Source organism: Topomyia yanbarensis, chromosome 3 (genome assembly GCF_030247195.1).
Source record: "Topomyia yanbarensis strain Yona2022 chromosome 3, ASM3024719v1, whole genome shotgun sequence".
Taxonomy (NCBI): Eukaryota; Metazoa; Arthropoda; class Insecta; order Diptera; family Culicidae; genus Topomyia; species Topomyia yanbarensis.
The window spans coordinates 223,651,195-223,675,823 of NC_080672.1; the positions used below are offsets into that span (position 1 = coordinate 223,651,195).

A 24,629-nucleotide genomic window follows, 5' to 3' on the forward strand; every position below is an offset into this window, starting at 1 on the left:
GTTATTTTATAGACTTCTTCCAAAATTTGGCGAACCTAATTCAGTTCGTGTACCAATTAATAGGTATACTTAAGGGTTTATATGTTGCAGATAGAGAAAATACTGAAATTTTCAGCTTTTTTCTTACACAATATTACGAAAGCTTATTAAGCAATTTTTCCTAATAAGTTTGTGAAAATTATAAACTATTTGAAATTTTTAAATAGTTTAATTTTTTATTTAACCGTGATTTTTTAATAAATAGTGACCATCGCTTCACAACGTAGTCTATTTTTCATGGCTTGCGGTGAGCACGATCTCTCGAATTATAGAAGTGAAAATTATGGAATAGAAATTAATTTTTAGTATTCTTTACAGATTTAATTCGCCTCGCAGATAGCTCTGAATTAGACCCGCTGGTGCCCTAAGACGATTTCGCTAGATTTTCAGAGCACTGTGCACCCAGTGCATTAACGCAAGTGACGGAAGGTTATCGAAAAGATTCGTGAAAATGAAAATTCCAGTAATGATGATGATTTTCCCAAACGGTTCGTTTTCGAGAGGTTTTTATTTGTTCTTTGGCATTAGGATTAGCGATAATAATGCAAATCAAGGATACTACTGGGAAGTCACCTTTAGAAAAAGTCGATGTCGAAGTAAAATTTGGAACTATGCACGCATGCACTTCAGAGAGTGTGATATCAGGAGCTGCGATTTCATTTCAACGCTTTTTTGTGAAAAGGGCGATACTTACAAATGTAAACATAAGGCTTTTTTCATACATGCGAATGAGGCCTTTGAAACGCAACAAATTAACCTTAAAATTTGGATTCTACGATATTGCAAAAAATACAACGGGCGAAACTGTATTTTTGTTTGTTTATTTAAAGTTTCGCCCTCCACGTTCCATGCAAACAAACAGGGCGATACTTTTTTTGCTAGCAGTTTAGAGGCGAAACTGTTGTTTTCGTTTTTTTAGGATTATCAAGCTGATACCAGCTGTAAATAGTAACAATGATCGCTATTGAAAAAACACGGACGAAATCGGTGGTGCAGAACGGTAGTTATTGTAAAAAACGTAAGGGCGATACTTTAATGCTGATAGGTGGGACCGAAAAAGTAAACAATCGCCAAAGGGGCGATACTATCATTTTGTCAATTTCAATAGCAAAAACAAATTTTAATTAAATAATTTCAAATACTTTATGAAGTTTTGGGTTTCGATCACTGAATCATGCAATCTAGGATGTAAAAACACAATATTTCTTAAATAGGAAATAAAACCAAGTCTGGAAATATTCACTGTTGATTTTCATTGAATGGTATCACTGCTAGTATCGCCCTTTTCAAGAAAAAGCGTTGATTTCTTAGTTCTCAGTCGCGTTGGAAATTTGAGTAAAGTATAAACTTCAAATCGATTCAAAAAAAACTTCGATTTTTTTGGCCCAGTACAATATATAACCCCTTTAGGAAAATTCAGTTTTCCCACCACGATATAGATATTTTATTAACAGAGCATTAACAATAATTCGTGGGTATGTCTATTTTATGGGCCATTTTTTCGCTTTCCCATTGATTTGGTTTGAGATTTCTAGCACTGATGTTGTCCTATGCTGATTTGAGCGATTCTCTGAGTCCTGCCACTATCCCATGTAGTATGTGTTATCAAACACATCGCGAAGCATCAAGTTCTAAATGTTCTCAAACGATATAATATCCGAAGAGAGTGATAAGAGTTATAAGAAATGTCTCATCACACTGTTAGGTGGATTAAAAGCGTTTTTCGTATTAGTAATTAATACTTGGGGCGAAAAGTTTTCAGCTTTATAAAGACCAGCATGAATAAAAGCTTTATCTTCGATAAATGCGTCCTTTGAAACGAGAAATTCTCCGTCCTTTTGACACAACGGCAATTCGATCACTTTTGTCTCATTCGAATAAAGTTGAAATTTTGATGTTTCAGGGTATTTATTTTGCATGATTATGTCAGCAAAAGGCAAATGCAGTACATTTGAATTTGTAGAAATAGCTGCGTTTAACAGACTCAAGGATTCGTATCCTATTAATCCATCAAAATAATCGTGGAATTCGTATATTAGGAATATTAAGTTTTTTGAACCATTATTTCCGTAGAAAGGGTTCAATTCCATATAGTAATTTATTTCAAATCTGCTACTGATGTTATTTACCTTCATGGGTGTCGCGGTTTCGTAAACATTACCTAGATTTATATGGCGCGGACTAATGAAGGACTTATTAGCGCCTGTATCAATTAAAAATTTCAGAGGTCCATTTTGACTCGCTACTACGATGAAAGGGACGAAATCCGCTTTCATCTTAGATTCAGTGTACTCAGGGCCGTATGAAAATTTATCTCATTACCGGTCTCCTCTTCAATGTATGCTTCCGGAGGGTTTGTATGTTGCCTTTCCTCCGTTTCTGAGTAATATGTGGGTTCATACTCGTATTCATTAGTTTCAACTTCTTGATTCGATAGTTCTTGAATTGGTTTCTGTGTGTATCTAGTTTGATTGGATTTGTTAAACGGTGCGGGTTCAGTTTTGATATGACTTGCCCCTGGCTGGAAATTTGAATAAGTGTTTACGGGTCGAGTGTGATTTTCCGCTGGATGATAATTCGAAAAATTATTTATAGGTCTGTTTGCACCAGATGATGATTGGAAGTTTGAGTGAGGAAATGTTCTAACATTCGGGTTTTGTCTAGGCAAAGGATTGTTTTGATAGGTTCTGGGACCATTCTGTTTGATGTCGTATTCACCATTTCTTCTAGCTATTTTATTCGCTTTATCGTTAGCATACTGATATGCTTGCCCTAAATTAATAGGTTGTAGTAACCCTACGTGCGATGAATACGGTTCGTCTAGGCCATCGATAAATTTTTCGAGGCATAGCTTTTCTACAAATTTCACTAATTCGGCAGGATGCTGCCATTGAGTATCCATTTGAATATATGTTGAAATTCCAGTATGGCAATCACTGATTAACGTGTAAAAATTTCTGACGGTATTTCTATTTTGTTTTAATGAAAACAATTTTTGCAACAGCGTAGACAATTCTCTCTTATCGCCGTATATAATTTTCAATTGTTCTTTAATTTTTTCCCAATCTAGCGGAGTGCCGCTGGAGGCCAATAAATCTCCAGCCTCTCCTATAATTTTGTTTCGCACCTCCATGAGCCACAGGTCATAAATTTCCGTGCCCATCAGATGACTATATATTTTGATTACACGATCAGCACACGTGATCCAATGGTTTATCTGCTTCGGATTTCCCGAAAATGTTGGCAAATTTTTAATGAGGTCCGGTATTTTACCCTTCTGACACTCTTCGTCTATCTGTGTCGACAGGATTGAGCCGGAATTCTCATTTTCGTGGCGATCTTGTAAGTTAGCGATTTGTTCATCGCGATCTTGTAAAACTCTGTTTAGATTTCTGATTTGCTGCTGCAAATCTTGTACCTGCTCGTCAGACATATTCTTTTGGGATCGTAGCACACGTTTCATGAAAATTAAAAAGAAATCGCGTGTCTCACTTCACACTTATCACTGCACTCTTTTCACACTTCACTTGTTATCTCATAGTAAGGGTTAATTAAAAGAAAATTTTGGGGCACTCACCTCAAATTCCTGGTCAGCCATCAGTAATGCTTCCGCGGATGAGATGCCGGTCATCTAGGATGCGCCTGGGTTTTTGCTAATTCGCAATCGTCTCCTGGTCGAATAGGATGATGTACTTCTGTGTGGATGAACAGTAATGTTGCCCGCCGAAGACTTCTCCCTCTCAAGAGTTTAATTACAAATTTAACTTTTACCTCTGACGCATCCTACCGACTGCGCCAGTAATCAACTATACCTCAGCGTTGAGGTTTTTAAAAAATCAAACTTATTCTTATGAGGGTAGAAGTCCGAATGAATCGTTTATTCGTTTTCTTGCTTATGGTAACCTATGCATGATTCAAACTGTTCTCGTCAGTTAATTTATTGGTGTGAATGTGTCGCGTGGTTAGCGACTCGTTGTAACCTGATAAATCCCGTTTGCGGGCTGGGCAGGACGATTACTGCTGACACCGATGTCGGTTGCTGCCATAGGTGCCGGCATGGCACGTTGGCTACTGCTGATAGTGCTTCTGGATGGTGGCATGGGCTGTTCGGTAACTTATATATATATATATATATATATATATATATATATATATATATATATATATATATATATATATATATATATATATATATGTATATATATATATATATATATATATATATATATATATATATATATATATATATATATATATATATATATATATATATATATATATATATATATATATATATATATATATATATATATATATATATATATATATATATATATATATATATATATATATATATATATATATATATATATATATATATATATATATATATATATATATATATATATATATATATATATATATATATATATATATATATGGAAATTTCTTAATTAAATTAACCCGCGCGTCGCTTGGTCTATTTGCAAATGCAAAAATTGATTCCTTCTACCTAGTATGTGAAACGTGAACAAACAATGAGTGACAATACAAAGCAAGAGTATATCCTGTTGCGGGCAAACTGTGTTGCTGTTGACTTCTCGAAATGTCCTGTAAGACCATCAATTCGTGAAGTGGAGCAAATATTGAAAGTGAACATGAAGCTCAACGTAGCAGAAGTTAATACGGTGCAATTCCATCATTTACGTCATGCGGTACTGATTATGTTCAAAAACATTAATCAAGCAGAATCATTGGCTTCCCAGAAAAACATGAAACACGTCGTCGAATGTAATGACATTTTATACATTATCCCAACGTATATAGTTGTTGATAGTATTGAAATAAAGATGCATGACCTGGCACTACGTATTAATTCTTCCGTTATCAAAAAAATCATGTCCAAATACGGAGAGGTGAATAGTGCTACGGAAAATACCTGGAGGAATTTCTTCCCAGGACTCCGCAACAGCATTCGTGTGGTGAGAATGCGTCCGACAAAACCTATTCCCTCTCAACGAACACTAATCACGTACACAGGGCAAATTCCTACATGCCAGTATTATGATCAGCCGCTACACCACAGAAAACCTTGCGCAGAGACTGCTAAAGAAATTCCACCTGCTACGACCAAAACCAGTATACAATCATCGTATGCTAAACCACAACCGGTTGTTAAACCAACGACTGCGGACCAGGCAGTAACAAACACCAGCTCAACAACGATCCAGCCCAGTGCCACCAAACCAACTGCCATTTCAAAGAGCGAAGTAACAATAATTACACCAAATACCTCTAAACCAACAACCAACACCAGCAATAAAGAATCAAATACGGATGACGAAGGATTTACAACAGCGACCCGTAAGTACAAGAAACAAACAAGAACATCGGACCGTGAACATCATGAATGCACTGTTGACGACATGGACGTGAACGAAAATGCAAGATAAGACGAACCGACGCACCTTGGGGACAGATGGTGTTACTTCTCGGTCAGACGGACTTCGACAAAACCCCTAGTCCCTGGTCAAGCCACGGGGGCCGTCTGGGGTGCACACCTAGAAAATATAGTGTAAATTTACGTCTCCTGACCCTGACATATACGAGCATCAAAAATGACTAAGTTTTACGTTTGATTTTAATTTTACATGACGTTTAATTTCGTAAATCATGTAATTTTACTCGTCATACAGCGTTTGTTCTGAATGGTAGGAAGTGTAATTTTATGTCATTGCGCATGTAAAGTATATGTTTCATGTAAAATTAAACGGAATACGGTAATGTTCCGTCATTTTGGAAATTACGGTTTGTTGAATTGTGTCATGATTGCAATTACGTCAACGATAAAATTCAGAATTTTTTGGTGTGTTGGCTCTCAACGGCCTCTTTTGCACAGGCGAGCTCTAGCGTGGGAGACGGAACTCTCAAGGTCGGCTATAGGGACACCAATCAGAACGACAAGAGCTCGACTCGATCAAATAAGACTTAACTTTATTACCTACAAAGCGTGTCTTTGTGTGTGTTGGTGGCAGGCGACGACTGTATCTACTGCAGATGAGGATTTCCCGACCGTAGGATGCGTGGTGTCTTCGGTGTTCGGCTTTTTTGGGCGGATGGGTTGATTTTCCCGACGGGTTGAGTGTTCGCCAATTCTCGGCAAATGACTATGCGCTGCTACTTTTCTTTACAAGATCAAAACGATCTCCAACGTTCACATATGAACAAGGCAGCGAAAGGGTGAAGCGTTCACGAGGCTGAGGACTTGTTGGATGGTTTTCCACGTGGTGTTCTCACACGAGGTGCACGTTCATCTCAGCCCACGTGACCGTTGTTGGCTATTCTAGTCCCGTATCGTCTCCTCGTTTGATCGGGTATGATATTTCGGCCCGTAAGGTGCGGGTTTGTCGGAGGTTTCACGAAAGAAACCGAATAGGTCCTGTTAAGAGGGAAATTGGCAGATGGTTTAAGGATTTTCTACTATTGTGATGAGGTTATGCTACTGGGCACTTGGGTGGAGCTTTTATAGGACATACCGGATTCTGTGTATAAGATTAAAGACCTTCACGTCTTTTTATAACTAACTGCTGATCTCTGAATGTTAGCTTAATGTATTAACTCACTACTATTTCAGTTAAACTTCCCTATCTGATCGCTGGGCTATCTGTTCGTAAAGTCAGCTCAATGAAATTCTTAACCCAATAACCACCTATCCTTAACCAATTCCTTCTCTTTTCTTCTCTTTTCCGAAACTTATCACATTTTCTTCCTTTTCCGGTAAACCAGTCATTGCATGTATGTGTTTTGTGTTGTAATCTAAAGTGTATTGTTTAACAAATTTTGTTCTAGGGTTTTTAAATTGACCGTTGGTCGGAAATAGTAAAGTGGAGTATTTTAATTATTTTTATAATGTATCACAATAAACATTAAATTGACAACATTTAATTATTTCTTTACATCCTTAAAATAATTTATTTATTCTACACATATATATCTATACTAATTTTTATCGACTAATTATGGTTTTATGGCAGATAGTCGCTCACCTATCAGCTTTCATTTATATACGACAGCAGTTTGACCTAATCTGCACTCGCTCTCTTACTCACATCTCAAAGCTGCATAGGGTAAAGTACCCAAACGGATCTCAACACGCAGCAGCAAGCTGCGTCAACAAGACCCTATGGACACATGAAAGTTAATTTTAATTTTTACATATTGCAAAAATCATAAAAGACCCACGGCTCAGTTATGCTAACGCATGGAGTCAAATTAACAAGAAAAAAAAGAGCTCGCTTGTACACAGCACAGCTTGTGAGCTAGGTAAGAGCAGGAACATGGGCAGAACATCTTCTAGAATATCACTGCATATTAATGCAAGCAAAGCTCAGCATAGCATCACCATATCATTAAAAATACATGCGCATTTGGCGAAATCGTTATGCATTTACCTGTGTTTCTGATAAGAGTAAATTGTTGGCTACCTCGTATCGTTTCGGCCGTGATAAATATTTGCTAACCTTAAATTGTTTCTCCAGTTCCAATAGTTGCTGAGACGTAAAAGCCGTTCGGGGTCGTCGGTTTTTGCCATACACTGTGTGTTGCCCTGAAAATATACAAATACATTAATGAATTGAAACTATATTACATCATGTGGTGAATAAACCTTTCTTGTCCAACCTGGCCCTATTTTTTCTTACTCCATAGACGGAATTCTGAAAATTGTAAATTGCAGCAATGGCGACTGATATTCTCACCAAATCAAGAATAGCGAGACTTGAAATACCTGTTACGGCAGCTTTGTTTTGCATGTTTAAGATTAAGACTTTTTGGTGGTATCCAACGGGGAAAACAGATGAATATGGTGAGTTAAACGAAAGCAGTTATATGAAAAATTCACCCCAGATGTAAGATTCGAGCCCTTGGGGTTCCGGCCCAATGCACAAATCCATATGCTATGCTTGGGCTATGATAACGTAGCAGGAAGAACACATGATTATTATATTGGCGACAGTTGTCGTACCCTGTCTCTAAAGCGAGATATTTTTTCTGTAAAAAATTATTGTCCAGTCTCTTATTGTAAATAAAATTTATATATTTCCCGCCCTGTCTGGGTTGATATTGGAGAACTGAGTAGATGCAATCATCAGATTGCAGTTATATTGGACGTCGATCAATCGCTACGAAGACGCGATTTTTTTTTGTTTTCGCTACATTGAAAAAAATTATGCTCGATGCTATCCATTTAATCAGGACAAACACTGCAGTCGGCGTCGGTTCGTCTATTCATCATGTGGAGTAGTGCGTTTGTAATTAGCTTGCGATGTACACTCCGGTCGTTGATCCGAACTTAGTAGCTTGGAGTGGATATTTTTAAATAATTTTTGACGTAGGACTACGTCTTTGTTTTCGATATGGGGGTGCACTCTGCAAATTCTACAAAAATGGTTTGTAACGAAAAGTGGACCAATTTTAAACGCATATAATTCAGCCATCACACGATAAATTTTCAAATTTTTTGCGCAAATCGCCCCGAAATACTTCTAAGAATAGATTCCATTAGATAAACCCAAAGATTTTTGATATCATAGCATTAAAAAATTAAATAATGTACAACCTTGTCAAAATATCGCGCATTAACACACAGAAGATAGCGCTTCCCAAGCCCTGTACGACGGATTGGTGTACCTAGCGCGCAACGCTTCTATGAATGACGTCATCATCGACTGTTTAAAGAACGGACTTGGCCAGACACGCTCAGTTCCCTGTTGAACGGCTGGCGAAGCAGATCACTGCGCTGTGTTTTTTACAGCCAGTGTAGCTGAGCTAGAAGTCCGTTACACTGACTGTGGAGGGACGCTACCCTGTGTCGTCCAACAGGCGACCGCTCCAACTGCTTCCTAAATGCCGCTGTAATGTTGCCAGTAAATTTTTGGTTTAACTAGCACATGTGTTTGCTATTTGCGCTTGAAATTAAGTAACGTAGTGGTAGTAATAAGCTTCCCATTTTGGTTTAAGGCCCCCGTCGGGCAATCCGCCATTTTTCGTGTTTTTTGCGGTTTTTTTATTTTATTTTCAATGAAAATGACAAAATATGGAAAAAAGAAAAAAATCACGACCTAGATAATTGTTTTTACTATGAATTGGCTGAAATGGAAAATTCAAAATTTTCCAACTCGGAAAACTGTGTGCTTTTTCCGGTTGAAAAAGCACACAGTTTTTGCAATCATGCGTTTAAAATTTTGATTTTTCCAATACAACATAGCTAAACAATTTTTCTAGGACGTGATTTTCTCCGATTTTCCATATTTTCCGCTTTTCATTGAAAAATTTCCATTTTACTAGACGCAGTTTTTCCACCCGCACAGACACAATTAAAGTAAAATGTGTATGTATAGGTGCGTAAAAGTGGAGCAATATTTTTAACCTGCTGTTTCTTCGATATTTCCTACAAAACTACCCAAGTGTTGCATATGTACGGATTCGTTAGAAACCAAGGAATCTGATGGTATGAAGAAAAAATCGTTTTGGTAAACTTCATAACAGCGTTTTTCAATTTTCCTCGCGATACGCAGTGTACCGTCGCAGTGTACCGTCAACTGTTTTTGAGTAATTCTGAATGTAGAAATAGTTGAAAATGATTTCAAATAAATGTCTTCATTGAAACTTGATGATTTTCGATCCTCTTGGGAGATCTATGATATTTTTTTTATTTTACGAGACTGAAACAAACCGCGATGCTATTTTATCTTTATACGCCAAATAATGGAAAAAAAACATTTTCTATTTTGAATTGATATTGATATTTGATGATTTTGAAACTGATGATCGTTTGAAACCAACGGTTTTGTGTTGAATTGATGACACATATTTAAAAACATCTTTGGCTTTATTCCAAACAATAATGGAGGCTTGCCAAATTGAAAATTATTTGGAAGTTCCATCAATTATCACATGTCACAATTTTTTGTAAGATTGGTTTTATTTCTAAGAAACCGATTTCCATACAGCATTGATGAAAACCTGATGAAATTTATAACAGTTGAAGCAAATATTTTCGACATTCCACAAATACCAACGAACGAAAATTGGGATCCCTATAATTAATTTTCATACTGGATTTGACTGCTTTGAAACATTTTTGAACACAGATGTTGTTTCGTGTTTTCAGAAATGCAAGAAATCTTAGCAAAGTTTCCTCAGATTCTCATGGAATAATTATCATTAGGGTTGCCACCCCTCCGGGTTTGACCCGGAGTCTCCGGTTTTCGGAAGCGATCTCCGGGCCTCCGGGTTTTACATTAATTTCTCCGGGTTTGGTGGGAAGAAGCGCAATTTCAATTTTGTGGAATTATTTTATTCTTCACAAAATATTTTAAAAGTCTAAGTTAACTATTACTTTGGTTCAGATTTATTTTGTCCGACTAACTCTTCGTTTCAAGGTGGCGAGGATGAGTTCACCAAATATTGCTGATTTCTTTCACAAAGCAATGAATGAAAAATAAATCAAATTTACTCCAAATTAAGGAAAGTAATATTTCGCTATATGCTACAATTAAAATGTTGCATCCCACTAAGTCGCTCCAAATGGTGTAAAAAAGTTATTTTGCTGCAATTTTACCAAATCACTTCACCGTTAGTGGTGCTGCACTAACGTATGGCAGATTTGTTCCAATCCAACTGACTAGAGCAACATCGAGTCTTTCGGTGTTGTTACTACTCCTGCAGCGACCTTTAACTGTTGGCTTGAAAGGTGAGTTTTACCCCTTTGTTGTGACCTCTGGTGATGAATAACCGACACCACAAAGTGCTTCCCATACGATACCGCTGTCTGCCTTCTTTGCTCGCCTTTTCCTGTTAGTTGTGGAGAAGAGCAATATTCTATACACTTAGTCGGGGAAGTGAAATACTACACCTGATTAAACCGAAAAAATCGCTCTCAAACGTGAACAATTTCCAGCTTTACTCTAAGGTAATAATAACAAGCAATTAAAGTGCTCTAAAATGCCGAGGAATCGCTTTGAAAATCTCCGGGTCAAAGCCTATTCAGAGGTGGCAACCCTAATTATCATACTGATACTTGGATTTAAAAAAAATTAAATGACGCATTTTGCGAGATTGTAAACCAAAATAATATATTTGTTTTGATAATATTTCTTTTTCTTTTGTTTTATTGAGATTCGAGAGTAGGTATCACGAAAATCAGCAACAACTTTTCTTTGTTTCCATAGCGTTATTACGCCATGAAAATTTGAGTTTTTCAGGAAGTATATTTTATAACGGCCGTATCGTATTTCATTTATGAATCAATCAATAGTCCCGACCAGGACGATTGAAAATGAATCACTTGATAATATTTTATCGCTTTATTGAATGTTAAAGTTCATTGAAATAAGGAAATAATAGTTATATCAATTTCATTTTTTCCGTTGAATTTTTGAAAAACTTTTATTTGGCTCTCTCTAATCAATTTACTTACTACACTTCCATTGACTTATAATGATTTATAAAAAAGATATGATTAACCGTGTATTGTAAATGATATGCGTAGTTTGAACTGCCATAAAACCATTCTCGCTGATTACGTCTAAAGGATTGACTGAATGGATTTGTTTGAATATTCCAACGTTGGAATACACAAATCTGTCACGTAGTTTTAAATACCCACATGGCTCCCTGCAGATCACCTGACAAAGGATCTGAAATCCAAATCGATCACTTACAAATCAACAGAAAATGCTTTAGTAGTTATATTGGTCAGGAAGATTGTGCTACCAGGACTACATCCAGCAACTGGCGGTAGCACTGCTGACAGAAAAATGTGTACTTACTTGGTTAATTTTGAGCTCTTCGAGGAATAATATTTTTTTCTGAATTGCGCAATTAATTTTTCATCGTTTTGTTTTACAATTCCAATTTTTGGATTTTTTATAATTCCACAAATGATAAAAAAGTTCTCCAAGATTGTCTACATACTGAATTTTGATACGCTGATTCCTACTACATATGTGGATTCGTATTGTGCGGTACCCACGTAATAGAAATCACTTAGCTTATGGGATTTCGACTAATTGGGGCTCGAATATTTCATCTGAGTTAAAATTTAGCACCATACTTCATTTGGTAAAGTTGTTTTGTGTTTGCTTAGACCTTCAATTTAGAGAAATTGGATGTCCAATTAATTGATAACTGCAGCGCCAGGGGTGCTATACAATAGAGTAAATAAATCTAACCTCTCGTAAACGCAACTATCATTGAATAACTTTAACGTGAGCTTACCAGCTTTCAGCACAATGTGGAATTTAGTATGTCACAAACGTCTAATAACTTGGAGGAGATGGTGTTCTCGGAAAAAAATTAGAGAAGGTTAAGAGCTACGCGATTATGGTCAAAACTAATTGAAATAGATAGACCAGGCGGCACTAGTGAGCATGTATTATTTTTCAATTTCTGAATCTCGAGAACATTATTTAGAAGTGTGATGTCTTCGACAATATTCATCAGCGAGTCGAGTGCTACCCGACGGCGAATAGATAATTACAGAATTCGCCCATCAGGCGACGCTAGGGAGACATTTTAGGTAAAGTTTATTAATTTAGGAAAATGACGTTTTCTGTAATGTAATCCAAGTCACAATTGAAGTTTTATAGCACGCTACAAGTGCAATCTAGGTTGTATAAGTGGCTATAAAACCACCATAAAGCCTACATTGTTACTGGGGCAAGGACTATTTAATTATGTAATGATTAAATTGAATATCACCCTGAAGGCGGCGCTAGTGAGCACACACTTTTTTTTCAATATCCCAAAATAGGAAGGTGGGACAAAATTTGGGAGGACGATTAAATTGATTTTTATTGTAAGAATTATTTTTCCTTAGAAAACCTTACAGAATGATTCTGTTTCACTATCCTGCATCAAACAAAAATTTAAAAATGTATCGTCATGTGTTTTCAAGAAATTTCCATTATCAGTCATGGAAAGTGATAGGTTGGAAAAATTGGGAGGACAATAAAATTGATTTTCATTTAAAGTATTGTTTTTGCTTAAGAAACCTTGCAGGATGATTTTGTTTGCCTATCCTGTATGCCTTGTGTTTTCAAGAAATTTACATGATCATTAGTGGAAATTGGTGGGTTGGAAAAAATGGGAGGACGATCAAATTGATTTTTATAGAAAGAATCCTTGCAGAATGATTCTGTTTCCCTATCCTGCATCCATCAGAAGAAGAAAATTTTATTGCCATGTGTTTTCAAGTAATTTTCATAGTCATTAGTGGAAATTGGTGGGTTGGAAAAAAATTGGGAGGACTATCAAATTGATTTTTATAGAAAGAAATATTTTTGTTTACGAAACCTTGCAGGATGATTTTGTTTGCCTATCCTGTATCCATCAGAAGAATAAAATTTTATTGCCTTGTGTTTTCAAGAAATTTCCATGATCAGTAGTGGAAATTGGTGGGTTGGAAAAAATTGGGAGGACGATCAAATTGATTTTTATAGAAAGAATCCTTGCAGAATGATTCTGTTTCCCTATCCTGCATCCATCAGAAGAAGAAAATTTTAAGAAATTTGATGTTTCAAGTTTTCAGTTTTTCAGTTTTCAAGAAATTTCCATGATCAGTAGTGGAAATTGGTGGGTTGGAAAAAAATTGGGAGGACGATCAAATTGATTTTTATAGAAAGAAATATTTTTGTTTACGAAACCTTGCAGGATGATTTTGTTTGCCTATCCTGTATCCATCAGAAGAAGAAAATTTTATTGCCTTGTATTTTCAAGAAATTTCCATGACCACCAGTGGAAATTGGAGGGTTCGAAAAAAAATTGGGAGGACGATCAAATTGATTTTTATAGAAAGAATCCTTGCAGAATGATTCTGTTTCCCTATCCTGCATGCATCAGAAGAAGAAAATTTTATTGCCATGTGTTTTCAAGAAATTTCCATGATCAGTAGTGGAAATTGGTGGGTTGGAAAAAATTGGGAGAACGATCAAATTGATTTTTATAGAAAGAAATATTTTTGTTTACGAAACCTTGCAGGATGATTTTGTTTGCCTATCCTGTATCCATCAGAAGAAGAAAATTTTATTGCCTTGTGTTTTTAAGAAATTTCCGTGCTCACCAGTGGAAATTGGAGGGTTGGAAAAAAAAAATGGGAGGACAATAAAATTGATTTTTATAGAAAGAATCCTTGCAGAATGATTCTGTTTCCTTATCCTGCATCCATCAGAAGAAGAAAATTTTATTGCCATATGTTTTCAAGAAATTTCCATGATCACCAGTGGAAATTGGTGGGTTGGGAAAAAATTGGGAGAACGATCATATTGATTTTTGTATTGTAGAAAGAAATATTTTTGTTTACGAAACCTTGCAGGATGATTTTGTTTGCCTATCCTGTATCCATCAGAAGAAGAAAATTTTATTGCCTTGTGTTTTCAAGAAATTTCCATGATCACCAGTGGAAATTGGTGGGTTGGAAAAAAATTGGGAGGACGATCAAATTGATTTTTATAAAAAAGAAAAATTTTTGTTTACGAAACCTTGCAGAATGATTCTGTTTCCCTATCATAAGAAGAAAATTTTATTGCCATGTGTTTTCAAGAATTTTTCATGATCATTAGTGGAAATTGGTGGGTTGGAAAAAAATTGGGAGAACGATCAAATTGATTTTTATAGAAAGAAATATTTGTTTAAGAAACCTTGCAGGATGATTCTGTTTGCCTATCCTGCATCCATCAGAAGAAGAAAATTTTATTGCCATGTGTTTTCAAGAAATTTCCATGATCACCAGTGGAAATTGGTGGGTTGGAAAAAAATTGGGAGAACGATCATATTGATTTTTATAGAAAGAAATATTTTTGTTTACGAAATCTTGCAGGATGATTTTGTTTGCCTATCCTGTATCCATCAGAAGAAGAAAATTTTATTGCCTTGTGTTTTCAAGAAATTTCCATGATCACCAGTGGAAATTGGTGGGTTGGAAAAAAATTGGGAGGACGATCAAATTGATTTTTATAAAAAAGAAATATTTTTGTTTACGAAACCTTGCAGAATGATTCTGTTTCCCTATCATAAGAAGAAAATTTTATTGCCATGTGTTTTCAAGAATTTTTCATGATCATTAGTGCAAATTGGTGGGTTGGAGAAAAATTGGGAGAACGATCAAAATGATTTTTATAGAAAGAAATATTTGTTTAAGAAACCTTGCAGGATGATTTTGTTTGCCTATCCTGCATCCATCAGAAGAAGAAAATTTTATTGCCATGTGCTTTCAAGAAATTTCCATGATCAGTAGTGGAAATTGGTGAGTTGGAAAAATTGGGAGGACAATAAAATTTATTTCTATTGAAACAATTGAAATTGGTGGGTTGGAAAAAAATGGGAGGACGATCAAATTGATTTTTATAGAAAGAATCCTTGCAGAATGATTTTGTTTCCCTATCCTGTATCCATCAGAAGAAAAAAAAATTATTGCCATGTGTTTTCAAGAAATTTCCATGATCAGTAGTGGAAATTGGTGGGTTGGGAAAAAATTGGGAGGACGATCAAATTGATTTTTATAGAAAGAAATATTTTTGTTTACGAAACCTTGCAGAATGATTCTGGTACCCTGTACTGCAAGGTGAGAAATATACCACCATGTGCATGTGTTTTCAAGAAATTTTCATGACAAGTCAAAGACAACACAAAGACAAGACAAAGACAAGACAAAGACAAGACAAAGACAAGACAAAGACAAGACAAAGACAAGACAAAGACAAGACAAAGACAAGACAAAGACAAGACAAAGACAAGACAAAGACAAGACAAAGACAAGACAAAGACAAGACAAAGACAAGACAAAGACAAGACAAAGACAAGACAAAGACAAGACAAAGACAAGACAAAGACAAGACAAAGACAAGACAAAGACAAGACAAAGACAAGACAAAGACAAGACAAAGACAAGACAAAGACAAGACAAAGACAAGACAAAGACAAGACAAAGACAAGACAAAGACAAGACAAAGACAAGACAAAGACAAGACAAAGACAAGACAAAGACAAGACAAAGACAAGACAAAGACAAGACAAAGACAAGACAAAGACAAGACAAAGACAAGACAAAGACAAGACAAAGACAAGACAAAGACAAGACAAAGACAAGACAAAGACAAGACAAAGACAAGACAAAGACAAGACAAAGACAAGACAAAGACAAGACAAAGACAAGACAAAGACAAGACAAAGACAAGACAAAGACAAGACAAAGACAAGACAAAGACAAGACAAAGACAAGACAAAGACAAGACAAAGACAAGACAAAGACAAGACAAAGACAAGACAAAGACAAGACAAAGACAAGACAAAGACAAGACAAAGACAAGACAAAGACAAGACAAAGACAAGACAAAGACAAGACAAAGACAAGACAAAGACAAGACAAAGACAAGACAAAGACAAGACAAAGACAAGACAAAGACAAGACAAAGACAAGACAAAGACAAGACAAAGACAAGACAAAGACAAGACAAGACAAGACAAGACAAAGACAAGACAAAGACAAGACAAAGACAAGACAAAGACAAGACAAAGACAAGACAAAGACAAGACAAAGACAAGACAAAGACAAGACAAAGACAAGACAAAGACAAGACAAAGACAAGACAAAGACAAGACAAAGACAAGACAAAGACAAGACAAAGACAAGACAAAGACAAGACAAAGACAAGACAAAGACAAGACAAAGACAAGACAAAGACAAGACAAAGACAAGACAAAGACAAGACAAAGACAAGACAAAGACAAGACAAAGACAAGACAAAGACAAGACAAAGACAAGACAAAGACAAGACAAAGACAAGACAAAGACAAGACAAAGACAAGACAAAGACAAGACAAAGACAAGACAAAGACAAGACAAAGACAAGACAAAGACAAGACAAAGACAAGACAAAGACAAGACAAAGACAAGACAAAGACAAGACAAAGACAAGACAAAGACAAGACAAAGACAAGACAAAGACAAGACAAAGACAAGACAAAGACAAGACAAAGACAAGACAAAGACAAGACAAAGACAAGACAAAGACAAGACAAAGACAAGACAAAGACAAGACAAAGACAAGACAAAGACAAGACAAAGACAAGACAAAGACAAGACAAAGACAAGACAAAGACAAGACAAAGACAAGACAAAGACAAGACAAAGACAAGACAAAGACAAGACAAAGACAAGACAAAGACAAGACAAAGACAAGACAAAGACAAGACAAAGACAAGACAAAGACAAGACAAAGACAAGACAAAGACAAGACAAAGACAAGACAAAGACAAGACAAAGACAAGACAAAGACAAGACAAAGACAAGACAAAGACAAGACAAAGACAAGACAAAGACAAGACAAAGACAAGACAAAGACAAGACAAAGACAAGACAAAGACAAGACAAAGACAAGACAAAGACAAGACAAAGACAAGACAAAGACAAGACAAAGACAAGACAAAGACAAGACAAAGACAAGACAAAGACAAGACAAAGACAAGACAAAGACAAGACAAAGACAAGACAAAGACAAGACAAAGACAAGACAAAGACAAGACAAAGACAAGACAAAGACAAGACAAAGACAAGACAAAGACAAGACAAAGACAAGACAAAGACAAGACAAAGACAAGACAAAGACAAGACAAAGACAAGACAAAGACAAGACAAAGACAAGACAAAGACAAGACAAAGACAAGACAAAGACAAGACAAAGACAAGACAAAGACAAGACAAAGACAAGACAAAGACAAGACAAAGACAAGACAAAGACAAGACAAAGACAAGACAAAGACAAGACAAAGACAAGACAAAGACAAGACAAAGACAAGACAAAGACAAGACAAAGACAAGACAAAGACAAGACAAAGACAAGACAAAGACAAGACAAAGACAAGACAAAGACAAGACAAAGACAAGACAAAGACAAGACAAAGACAAGACAAAGACAAGACAAAGACAAGACAAAGACAAGACAAAGACAAGACAAAGACAAGACAAAGACAAGACAAAGACAAGACAAAGACAAGACAAAGACAAGACAAAGACAAGACAAAGACAAGACAAAGACAAGACAAAGACAAGACAAAGACAAGACAAAGACAAGACAAAGACAAGACAAAGACAAGACAAAGACAAGACAAAGACAAGACAAAGACAAGACAAAGACAAGACAAAGACAAGACAAAGACAAGACAAAGACAAGACAAAGACAAGACAAAGACAAGACAAAGACAAGACAAAGACAAGACAAAGACAAGACAAAGACAAGACAAAGACAAGACAAAGACAAGACAAAGACAAGACAAAGACAAGACAAAGACAAGACAAAGACAAGACAAAGACAAGACAAAGACAAGACAAAGACAAGACAAAGACAAGACAAAGACAAGACAAAGACAAGACAAAGACAAGACAAAGACAAGACAAAGACAAGACAAAGACAAGACAAAGACAAGACAAAGACAAGACAAAGACAAGACAAAGACAAGACAAAGACAAGACAAAGACAAGACAAAGACAAGACAAAGACAAGACAAAGACAAGACAAAGACAAGACAAAGACAAGACAAAGACAAGACAAAGACAAGACAAAGACAAGACAAAGACAAGACAAAGACAAGACAAAGACAAGACAAAGACAAGACAAAGACAAGACAAAGACAAGACAAAGACAAGACAAAGACAAGACAAAGACAAGACAAAGACAAGACAAAGACAAGACAAAGACAAGACAAAGACAAGACAAAGACAAGACAAAGACAAGACAAAGACAAGACAAAGACAAGACAAAGACAAGACAAAGACAAGACAAAGACAAGACAAAGACAAGACAAAGACAAGACAAAGACAAGACAAAGACAAGACAAAGACAAGACAAAGACAAGACAAAGACAAGACAAAGACAAGACAAAGACAAGACAAAGACAAGACAAAGACAAGACAAAGACAAGACAAAGACAAGACAAAGACAAGACAAAGACAAGACAAAGACAAGACAAAGACAAGACAAAGACAAGACAAAGACAAGACAAAGACAAGACAAAGACAAGACAAAGACAAGACAAAGACAAGACAAAGACAAGACAAAGACAAGACAAAGACAAGACAAAGACAAGACAAAGACAAGACAAAGACAAGACAAAGACAAGACAAAGACAAGACAAAGACAAGACAAAGACAAGACAAAGACAAGACAAAGACAAGACAAAGACAAGACAAAGACAAGACAAAGACAAGACAAAGACAAGACAAAGACAAGACAAAGACAAGACAAAGACAAGACAAAGACAAGACAAAGACAAGACAAAGACAAGACAAAGACAAGACAAAGACAAGACAAAGACAAGACAAAGACAAGACAAAGACAAGACAAAGACAAGACAAAGACAAGACAAAGACAAGACAAAGACAAGACAAAGACAAGACAAAGACAAGACAAAGACAAGACAAAGACAAGACAAAGACAAGACAAAGACAAGACAAAGACAAAGACAAGACAAAGACAAGACAAAGACAAGACAAAGACAAGACAAAGACAAGACAAAGACAAGACAAAGACAAGACAAAGACAAGACAAAGACAAGACAAAGACAAGACAAAGACAAGACAAAGACAAGACAAAGACAAGACAAAGACAAGACAAAGACAAGACAAAGACAAGACAAAGACAAGACAAAGACAAGACAAAGACAAGACAAAGACAAGACAAAGACAAGACAAAGACAAGACAAAGACAAGACAAAGACAAGACAAAGACAAGACAAAGACAAGACAAAGACAAGACAAAGACAAGACAAAGACAAGACAAAGACAAGACAAAGACAAGACAAAGACAAGACAAAGACAAGACAAAGACAAGACAAAGACAAGACAAAGACAAGACAAAGACAAGACAAAGACAAGACAAAGACAAGACAAAGACAAGACAAAGACAAGACAAAGACAAGACAAAGACAAGACAAAGACAAGACAAAGACAAGACAAAGACAAGACAAAGACAAGACAAAGACAAGACAAAGACAAGACAAAGACAAGACAAAGACAAGACAGACAGACAAGACAAAGACAAGACAAAGACAAGACAAAGACAAGACAAAGACAAGACAAAGACAAGACAAAGACAAGACAAAGACAAGACAAAGACAAGACAAAGACAAGACAAAGACAAGACAAAGACAAGACAAAGACAAGACAAAGACAAGACAAAGACAAGACAAAGACAAGACAAAGACAAGACAAAGACAAGACAAAGACAAGACAAAGACAAGACAAAGACAAGACAAAGACAAGACAAAGACAAGACAAAGACAAGACAAAGACAAGACAAAGACAAGACAAAGACAAGACAAAGACAAGACAAAGACAAGACAAAGACAAGACAAAGACAAGACAAAGACAAGACAAAGACAAGACAAAGACAAGACAAAGACAAGACAAAGACAAGACAAAGACAAGACAAAGACAAGACAAAGACAAGACAAAGACAAGACAAAGACAAGACAAAGACAAGACAAAGACAAGACAAAGACAAGACAAAGACAAGACAAAGACAAGACAAAGACAAGACAAAGACAAGACAAAGACAAGACAAAGACAAGACAAAGACAAGACAAAGACAAGACAAAGACAAGACAAAGACAAGACAAAGACAAGACAAAGACAAGACAAAGACAAGACAAAGACAAGACAAAGACAAGACAAAGACAAGACAAAGACAAGACAAAGACAAGACAAAGACAAGACAAAGACAAGACAAAGACAAGACAAAGACAAGACAAAGACAAGACAAAGACAAGACAAAGACAAGACAAAGACAAGACAAAGACAAGACAAAGACAAGACAAAGACAAGACAAAGACAAGACAAAGACAAGACAAAGACAAGACAAAGACAAGACAAAGACAAGACAAAGACAAGACAAAGACAAGACAAAGACAAGACAAAGACAAGACAAAGACAAGACAAAGACAAGACAAAGACAAGACAAAGACAAGACAAAGACAAGACAAAGACAAGACAAAGACAAGACAAAGACAAGACAAAGACAAGACAAAGACAAGACAAAGACAAGACAAAGACAAGACAAAGACAAGACAAAGACAAGACAAAGACAAGACAAAGACAAGACAAAGACAAGACAAAGACAAGACAAAGACAAGACAAAGACAAGACAAAGACAAGACAAAGACAAGACAAAGACAAGACAAAGACAAGACAAAGACAAGACAAAGACAAGACAAAGACAAGACAAAGACAAGACAAAGACAAGACAAAGACAAGACAAAGACAAGACAAAGACAAGACAAAGACAAGACAAAGACAAGACAAAGACAAGACAAAGACAAGACAAAGACAAGACAAAGACAAGACAAAGACAAGACAAAGACAAGACAAAGACAAGACAAAGACAAGACAAAGACAAGACAAAGACAAGACAAAGACAAGACAAAGACAAGACAAAGACAAGACAAAGACAAGACAAAGACAAGACAAAGACAAGACAAAGACAAGACAAAGACAAGACAAAGACAAGACAAAGACAAGACAAAGACAAGACAAAGACAAGACAAAGACAAGACAAAGACAAGACAAAGACAAGACAAAGACAAGACAAAGACAAGACAAAGACAAGACAAAGACAAGACAAAGACAAGACAAAGACAAGACAAAGACAAGACAAAGACAAGACAAAGACAAGACAAAGACAAGACAAAGACAAGACAAAGACAAGACAAAGACAAGACAAAGACAAGACAAAGACAAGACAAAGACAAGACAAAGACAAGACAAAGACAAGACAAAGACAAGACAAAGACAAGACAAAGACAAGACAAAGACAAGACAAAGACAAGACAAAGACAAGACAAAGACAAGACAAAGACAAGACAAAGACAAGACAAAGACAAGACAAAGACAAGACAAAGACAAGACAAAGACAAGACAAAGACAAGACAAAGACAAGACAAAGACAAGACAAAGACAAGACAAAGACAAGACAAAGACAAGACAAAGACAAGACAAAGACAAGACAAAGACAAGACAAAGACAAGACAAAGACAAGACAAAGACAAGACAAAGACAAGACAAAGACAAGACAAAGACAAGACAAAGACAAGACAAAGACAAGACAAAGACAAGACAAAGACAAGACAAAGACAAGACAAAGACAAGACAAAGACAAGACAAGACAAAGACAAGACAAAGACAAGACAAAGACAAGACAAAGACAAGACAAAGACAAGACAAAGACAAGACAAAGACAAGACAAAGACAAGACAAAGACAAGACAAAGACAAGACAAAGACAAGACAAAGACAAGACAAAGACAAGACAAAGACAAGACAAAGACAAGACAAAGACAAGACAAAGACAAGACAAAGACAAGACAAAGACAAGACAAAGACAAGACAAAGACAAGACAAAGACAAGACAAAGACAAGACAAAGACAAGACAAAGACAAGACAAAGACAAGACAAAGACAAGACAAAGACAAGACAAAGACAAGACAAAGACAAGACAAAGACAAGACAAAGACAAGACAAAGACAAGACAAAGACAAGACAAAGACAAGACAAAGACAAGACAAAGACAAGACAAAGACAAGACAAAGACAAGACAAAGACAAGACAAAGACAAGACAAAGACAAGACAAAGACAAGACAAAGACAAGACAAAGACAAGACAAAGACAAGACAAAGACAAGACAAAGACAAGACAAAGACAAGACAAAGACAAGACAAAGACAAGACAAAGACAAGACAAAGACAAGACAAAGACAAGACAAAGACAAGACAAAGACAAGACAAAGACAAGACAAAGACAAGACAAAGACAAGACAAAGACAAGACAAAGACAAGACAAAGACAAGACAAAGACAAGACAAAGACAAGACAAAGACAAGACAAAGACAAGACAAAGACAAGACAAAGACAAGACAAAGACAAGACAAAGACAAGACAAAGACAAGACAAAGACAAGACAAAGACAAGACAAAGACAAGACAAAGACAAGACAAAGACAAGACAAAGACAAGACAAAGACAAGACAAAGACAAGACAAAGACAAGACAAAGACAAGACAAAGACAAGACAAAGACAAGACAAAGACAAGACAAAGACAAGACAAAGACAAGACAAAGACAAGACAAAGACAAGACAAAGACAAGACAAAGACAAGACAAAGACAAGACAAAGACAAGACAAAGACAAGACAAAGACAAGACAAAGACAAGACAAAGACAAGACAAAGACAAGACAAAGACAAGACAAAGACAAGACAAAGACAAGACAAAGACAAGACAAAGACAAGACAAAGACAAGACAAAGACAAGACAAAGACAAGACAAAGACAAGACAAAGACAAGACAAAGACAAGACAAAGACAAGACAAAGACAAGACAAAGACAAGACAAAGACAAGACAAAGACAAGACAAAGACAAGACAAAGACAAGACAAAGACAAGACAAAGACAAGACAAAGACAAGACAAAGACAAGACAAAGACAAGACAAAGACAAGACAAAGACAAGACAAAGACAAGACAAAGACAAGACAAAGACAAGACAAAGACAAGACAAAGACAAGACAAAGACAAGACAAAGACAAGACAAAGACAAGACAAAGACAAGACAAAGACAAGACAAAGACAAGACAAAGACAAGACAAAGACAAGACAAAGACAAGACAAAGACAAGACAAAGACAAGACAAAGACAAGACAAAGACAAGACAAAGACAAGACAAAGACAAGACAAAGACAAGACAAAGACAAGACAAAGACAAGACAAAGACAAGACAAAGACAAGACAAAGACAAGACAAAGACAAGACAAAGACAAGACAAAGACAAGACAAAGACAAGACAAAGACAAGACAAAGACAAGACAAAGACAAGACAAAGACAAGACAAAGACAAGACAAAGACAAGACAAAGACAAGACAAAGACAAGACAAAGACAAGACAAAGACAAGACAAAGACAAGACAAAGACAAGACAAAGACAAGACAAAGACAAGACAAAGACAAGACAAAGACAAGACAAAGACAAGACAAAGACAAGACAAAGACAAGACAAAGACAAGACAAAGACAAGACAAAGACAAGACAAAGACAAGACAAAGACAAAGACAAGACAAAGACAAGACAAAGACAAGACAAAGACAAGACAAAGACAAAGACAAGACAAGACAAAGACAAAATTCTACAAAACTAGTGCAGCCTGAGATATTTAGAATCGAGCGTTTGAAATTAGAAATATCTTCTAATCCGTTCAGTTTTGAATAAAACGCTAATAGGAGAAAATGTTGTGGGTTTCACGATTTTTATTTCTCTCGAAAAAAAATTCGAAATCAAAGCTTGATATGCGCCATTAGCCTCTGCTCAAGCTGCTGGTCAACCCATCTTGTAGCGGTTTTAAGTCAAACTTGTTGAATTTGGTCAGATCCTTGTCGTATAGCTTGCTGACTCGCGTTTTAGCCGTAATGTTTTATTTACGAAAAGAAATATTCCGGCGTATATTTCGAACTATACTGCGACTAGCTTCGTTTGGTGGTTACATTCACGCCG

General features: G+C 36.1%; 1 protein-coding gene across 1 annotated transcript in view; it reads right to left on the minus strand.

Moving 5' to 3' along the window:
- LOC131687693 (homeobox protein Hox-D4-like) overlaps window positions 1–24,629 on the minus strand; it is a 156,935-nt gene that overhangs the window by 40,456 nt on the left and 91,850 nt on the right. The window contains exon 2 of the mRNA XM_058971789.1: window positions 7,491–7,645. Within this exon, the coding sequence (XP_058827772.1) occupies window positions 7,491–7,645 (155 nt within the window). The remainder of the gene's footprint in view (window positions 1–7,490; window positions 7,646–24,629) is intronic.